This window comes from Gavialis gangeticus, unplaced genomic scaffold (assembly GCF_001723915.1).
Source record: "Gavialis gangeticus isolate Ggan-Ray unplaced genomic scaffold, GavGan_comp1, whole genome shotgun sequence".
NCBI lineage: Eukaryota > Metazoa > Chordata > Crocodylia > Gavialidae > Gavialis > Gavialis gangeticus.
This window is the reverse complement of record NW_017728995.1, coordinates 36,438,044-36,444,708: the sequence shown is the minus strand read 5'-3', so window position 1 is coordinate 36,444,708 and position 6,665 is coordinate 36,438,044. Positions and strand designations below refer to the sequence as shown.

At 42.0% G+C, this 6,665-nt stretch overlaps 1 protein-coding gene across 2 annotated transcripts in view; it reads left to right on the top strand.

The window, feature by feature from the left end:
* Positions 1-6,665, top strand: part of ACAP2 (ArfGAP with coiled-coil, ankyrin repeat and PH domains 2) — a 137,822-nt gene that overhangs the window by 46,851 nt on the left and 84,306 nt on the right. For both annotated transcript variants that reach the window (XM_019503505.1, XM_019503506.1), the window contains exons 3-4: positions 792-911; positions 2,411-2,464. In XM_019503505.1, coding sequence (XP_019359050.1) covers positions 792-911; positions 2,411-2,464 — 174 coding nt within the window. The remainder of the gene's footprint in view (positions 1-791; positions 912-2,410; positions 2,465-6,665) is intronic.

The window sequence follows — 6,665 nt, the reverse complement described above, 5'->3', positions numbered from 1 at the left end:
CCCCCCCAACTAGTTTATAACAGGCCACAAGATCCCCCCTCAGCCTTTTCTTTTGGAAAGGGGGGAGCTGGCCCAGCTCCATAGAGTCCTTGCCAGCCAGGACCCTGTACCCCTGCTGCCCTGCTCTGGGCCCTACTGGCGCTAGTCCCGGGACACACCATTGTGGGCCCTGTGCTCCTGCTGGCTTCCCAGCCACTCACTCCTAGTGCCCCTCAGCCCCGTGGTACAGGCGGGGGGCAGTGCACAGCCCTGACCCCCAGCTTGCCAGCGGGGAAAAGTGGCACCTCACCCACACCCTGGCCAGCGTTCCCTGCTGCAGCTGCTCGCAGCTTGCATGGGGCTGTCCTGAGCAGGCACAGGCAGTCCCAGGCGGGTTGCGAGCAGCTGCAGCGCGGGTTGCCGGCCACGGGGCGGGCGAGGGGCTGCTTTTCCCTGGGCTCCTTTCCTGCTTGGGGTTCTCCCCTGCCTCCCACCCCCACCCCGTGGTTAAATGCACAAGGAATCAAGCTGTGTTAAGTGACTATTTCTGAAGAACCTGAATCAAATCACTAGTTTCTTTAAAGCTTAATGTTAGTTCAGGTTATCCAGTGCATCTTGCCTTCTGTTGTAATAATTTGGCTTATTAGTTGAGTAAAGTTACAGTTATTACTGCCCTTATTAGTGTAGTTCTTTCTGATGCACAGAGATAAAGCTTTTCTAAGCATTTTTCTTTTACAGGCAATTCATTGACATAGTGTGGGGAACAAAGGAATATACAACTCTTTGACTGCAATTATTGTTTTTTCTTTCAGTTAGTGAAGCTCTGTATTGCAATGATTGATACTGGCAAAGCTTTCTGTGCTGCCAACAATCAGTTCATGAATGGGATTCGAGACCTTGCACAGTATTCCAGTAAGGATGTACTAGTTGAGGTAAGCACTTGAGAGAGACACATTTTAGAGTGAAAATGAGGAAAAAATTCTACTCAAGTGGGAGCAGGTGTAGAAGTAATCTCATTCATTTACATTATAGCTCTTTTTTTTGCTATTTCTCCTTTAATGTGTTTACCAGCCATTGACACATGCCACTTTATCAGGAGGTTTTCTTTTCTCTGGGCTGTGGCATATCTCCTGCAGAAATCCTTTATAAAAAGGGGCTCTTATCTTGGGTGGTTGGAAAGCAGGATAAACAGTTGCCATGAATCTTCCTGTGTTACTAAATGTGGGGGAAAGAGGAGGCTGATTTATTGAACAGCCTCAGACCTATTGCTCTTGGGTTTGACAACAATAACACCAAAAAATAGTGTAAGTTTGAATCATGGCTCTTGGGTAAAACATATTTTTTGTAGCTAAAATGCTGTTCTGGCCTAATTCTCAGCACACAGACTCCATTGCAGCAGTGGCATAGTCTCATATTAACATGCTTTTTAGTAAATGTGTACGAGTTGTACCTAATATGTGGTTTTTGTTTTGAAATCTATATGAAAATGTCTCTTTATATTTCTCATACCCACCAAATTTTGCTTTATTTGCTATTTCACATGTATACTTTTTCATGTACATATTTATTTATTTATTAAAGTAAACCCTGTGTAAGTTATACACAAACCATTTATGTTTTCACACACCCGCTTACTTCTTTGTAGACAGAAAGATTTATTTGCTATTTCAGCTAACTCATGAAGTTACAATTTCTTTCTTTATGTTTACAGGATGAAGTTTGAAAACTGGCTGAATTTTTCTTTGGAGATTGGCTAAAAATGCATCTATTTTAGCTAGTTTCCAGTGAAAATCCAGTCTAATTTTATTCACTAGAAATATGAAAAGGTTTGGTTCCTGATAGCATTTGTTAAGATTCTTTGCTAATCTCTTTAGACAGTTGCTCAAAAAGGGTTGGGTTTGCTGCTTTATTAAAGGCTTCCCATGAAGACATTGTAGAGGTTCATGCAAGACATTTTTGAAGTTATGAAGGAAATAGAAGAAAGTGGAACATGATTTTGTTCTTAAATTGTGATAATTGCTGCTATTTACTATTCATGAAAAATGCAGTGATATCAGTGAGTACGGTTTTCAGGCCAGATTCTCTGATGCTGTAAATTGCTATATCCCAATCAAATGGACTTGTATTGATCAGCTGGGGAACTTGTCCTTTATGTTTTAAAGCAGCAATCTTTTTTTCTATTGTTTTGTAATTTTAGGTGAAGATGTTGTTGTTAGAAATTTATATTATCATCAAAGAAAGTACACATCTTTCTCTTGGTATACTGAATATAGTTTCATGATCCATCTCTAGGAATATGACTTTAGGCTGTCTCATAAAAATAGACTATTTTCCTTGGTATAAGAGAGAAACTATAGCTTTTTGAAGGTTTATATTTTGATCCGTATCTCATGGGATTTGGCTTTACCCACTTGTTTTCCTTCTTTTACAGAACAGCCTGATGAAGTTTTCTGAGACCCTACAGGAAATGACCAATTATCACACAGTAAGTGTTGGAAACTGAAGTGTGACTGACCAGTTTTTTTCAGCAAACAAATTGTTAGAATAATATGTTAAAAAAAAACAAAACAACTTTTTCATAATATTTTAAGGGATGGACATTTGTTTTTACAGATGTGTTCATTTATACTTGTAAAATGCTTTTATGAGTGTAGAAGTAGAATGTCCTTTCCTTCAGATGTTATATTCCCTCTTGGAAAACATTTCCCCCACTTCTGTGTGGAAATATATGGCTCTGTGCATATGCTGCTGGAACTGAACACAGACTTAGAAGCTTGAGGCTGGTCGTCCTTTCTTACCAGCCTGACTGGCAACAGAGACGAGCCATTTGCCAGACTAGAGTTTTGCTTCTCCTCTGTTTTTCATTCCATTTTTTGCCTCTCCATAGACAAGTTGCTGCAGTTTTTTCCCTTGCTCTTTGTGTAACTTATTCCTTCCCTGGACCTGTGACAGATTTAGTCAAGTAGAGAAAAAGGACAAAATGCCAAGATTGCAGCACCGTGGCAGATTTCATTTTTCCCCATACAAAATTATGAGCTTCCAGAAGTTACTTCATTCTTGCTTGCAGGGAGCAAGGAGTATTGTGTTGAGTTCTCCCTCCAGGCTTCTTTCTCATTTTTTTTCCTGATGAGTTGGAAAGCTACTAAACCTCCTTCCCTATCATTTTAAGTGCCAGAGGTGTGCAGGGCCCCCTTACAAACCTGGGATCCTTGGCTTTTGTCTTAAAGAGTTTAAAAATCTAGTCAGACTCTGAGGATAGTCCACAGGTTCCATTTGAAATGAACTGTCTATGGGGGACATTAAATAAAGACTGTTTGCCATTAAGCCTTTTCTAAGGAGCGAGGTTTTAGAAAGTTTGAACAAAGGGAGGTTGCTTAGGAACAAAGGGTGGGAAGGCATTTCAGGTATAAAGTGTGCAAAGATGAGGGGAAAAACTGATACGGGGGTGAGGGGGAGGAAATAAAGGAAGAGGGCAGTATTGAGAGAGGTCATAGCAGAAAGCGAAGGAGGGATTAGGCTCCACTGTAAAGACCACCAAACATAAGTGCAGCTAGTATGAATTGGATGTGGAAGGTCAGGAGTAGCCATGACATCTTGTGAGTTCTGGTGTGGGGGGCAAATCGCAGCGTGGCACTCAGCTGGCACGTTAGCTTGAATGGTCTTAGTATCTCCCACGTTTGCTTCTCTCTCTTCTTACCATTCTGGCTGCCTGCCTGTTCATCCTTACAATTTGGTGTGACCCTTGTGGCACCTGTGTCCAGATCTCATGAATCATAAGACAGGTTGATGAATCCCTGTATGCAGAGGGGCTGGATTCTGCGAGTATCTTCACTAGAGACTTTACTGCAGCTTGATGGAAAAGTAGCAGAAAGCAGATAGACAAGTCTTCAGGAAAACTGCTCCTCTGCTAGATGAAAGTAAGGAGCCAGATGCTATGGTTCTGGTGTGTGGAAGGATCAGGAGAATGAATTTGGTGACGGTTGGGTTCACAGCTCTATCCATCTCCCCTGCCACCTTTTCCACTCCTCAGATGAGCATGTGTTGGAATAGAGCACCACTCAAAACCTGGAGGTGTGAGAGTAGCTCTGAGCATGTCTGGCAAACACCACCTCTCCCACAGGATTGTTGTGAATTGCTGGGTGTCTGAATAGCATAGATTCACAGATTCATAGATTGTAGAGTTGGAAGGGACCACAAAGGATCATCGTGTCCGACCCCCTGCCCCTGAAAGCTTGGCACTGATACGTATAAGCAGAGCTGTAAATCTGGCCAGCTCTCCTTGTGGGCAGTTTCTCACTTTTCACAAAAAAACCCGAATGTAGTTTTCTTTGCATTTTTCTTGCTAAGCATTTTCACTCTACATTCCTGTAGGGTACTGTAGTAAAATTGTAGGTTGCCCAGCAGTGTGCTTCATGTGTCCCTTCATCTGTTAAGTCTGCATCTGGTTGTCCTCTTGTGCTAGCTTCTCATTTGCACAATCTCACCTTTTGTCAGACATTGGCAGACTTAAATGTCAGTGACAGGAGTGGCTGTAACCTGGTTGCCAGTTTGTGCAGTAGATATTATCTACCATTTAGTTACACGGCTCTTTGATTCCACAGAGTGAGAAGTAAAATATGCAAGTTTTCTGAGATGCTCCCATTAAATTTGGTACCCTTGTTAAGGGGAGCACTCATCCACATGTTTCACTTCATTATTTGGGGCAGGAAGGAGTGATAAGCTCTTAAGGGTTTTACCTAGGGGATATTGTCAATACTCGGCACTTGCATAGCTTTATCCCTTCAGAGTCACTTGACTGACTAATGGGGCAAACAGTGAAATTGCAGGGAGCAGGCATTTGTTGCATGGGACCTGTCCATCTGTCTGCTCTTACTGCATGGCAAGTAAAGGTGACACTAGGGCAAGTAGCCATCAGTGGAACAGTTAAACTGCTTTAGTTTAGGTTCATCTTGCTGTGGGGTGAGACCAGGTGGATGAACAGGTACCAAGAAACCACTTTTCAACTCCCTACGTTTTGTGTGTACCCTACTTCTCAGAGCACCCTTAGTGATTGGTAAGTGTTATTAACCCTGCTTTCTGAATGAGGGGAGTAGTGAGGCAAAGAAACAGAGTAACTTTTTGAAAGGGAGGTTGTGTTTGAGCTGGGTGTAAAGCTTGGCCATTTCTGGTGTGGTGAGAACTGGTCAATACTGCTGAAGTCGTCTTAATGTGTTTGAAGAGACCATGTTGCACTTAACCTACTACTTCCTACTTTTTGTCCTCTTTACTGCTACTTTACTTCCCTCTCTTCTTGTGTGCATCATACTGGATGTGTAAGAGGTAAGGAGGCTTGGAGTGGAGACATTATCTGCTTTCTGAACATGAATTGATTAAAACTGGAAAGGGAAGGAGGGTTTTGTCCCACATTCATTAAACTGTTTTTCATGTTCCTTTTGAGATTTGAGTACAAACGGGTGGATTGGGGGTGGCAGCTGCACCCCCCCCCCCTTTAATTTCTTCTCCACCCAAAATTTAAAACCAAGTGCCTGGGAGGGGCAGTGACATTTCTATCCAGGCATCAGTGAGGGAGTCAGTTGAATTCATGTCTCATTAAAATCCATATGATTCCTTCTAAACTCTTTATTCCATAGGTGTCAATGACCCTGTCTCTTTTTTAATGGTCTTGTTGTTTCACTAACCAAGCTAACTTTTTTTTCTGCAACTCTGCTGTTTGTTAGCTATTCCTGCTAATATAGCTCCTATTTCGCAGTCTTACTGCCTCTTTTTAACTCATTCCAATAAAGTTAATTTGTTTTTTTTTCATCAATCTTAAACTGAAAAATATAGCTGCAGGTCCGTAACTCCGTTAGTAAAGCTTCTAGTTTATTTTTACCTGGGAAAAAAGTGTGTTGTGTTATATGTGATAATACATCTCACCATGTGCACCCACCTAAATCCACATATGGGTACAAAGGTATGGAAAATGTTCCATTTAATTTACAAACTACAATTTCTGGGAATATGAAATAAACTGGAAATTAGTGTATAACTTTCCAATATGCATTGGCTGTGGAAACTCTCAATTGGAAAAGCTCACAATTCACAGCATTCTGAAGCCGTGGAATGTCAGTTTTTTCCAAGTCTCATAAATAGAACAGTAAAAGTGGCTTATAGCAGAAAAAATGTCTCAGAATTTTGTGACTGACACACTGTTCTGAAGCAGCAATGCTTGAGTAGCAATTTGGCATATGTAGCTATGGGAGGGAACATTGCCCTTACAAATAGGGTATAGAAGAGTGACTGAATTCTTCATGCTTGTATTTTGGCAGTAGTAATTTCATAGAAAATGAGGGCTGGAAGGGACCTCAGGAGGTCACATCTGGCCCACCCCTGCTCCAAACAGGACCAGCCCCAACTACATCATCCCAGCCAAGGCTTTGTCTAGCCAGGTTTTAACCTCCAAAGATGGAGACTCCACCACCTCTCTGGGGATCCCCTTCCAGTGCTTCATCACCCTCCTTGTAAGAGAGATTTTCCTCATATCTAACCTAAACTTCCCTTGCTGCAGCTTGAGCTCATTGCTCCTTGTCCTATCATCTGCCCCCCACTGAGACCAGTCCAGTTCCATCCTCTTTGAAAACCCCATTCAGGTAATGTCCTAGAGCATTTTGTGGGAAATCCCAAGTATGTCCTTCTTAAAAGCTCAT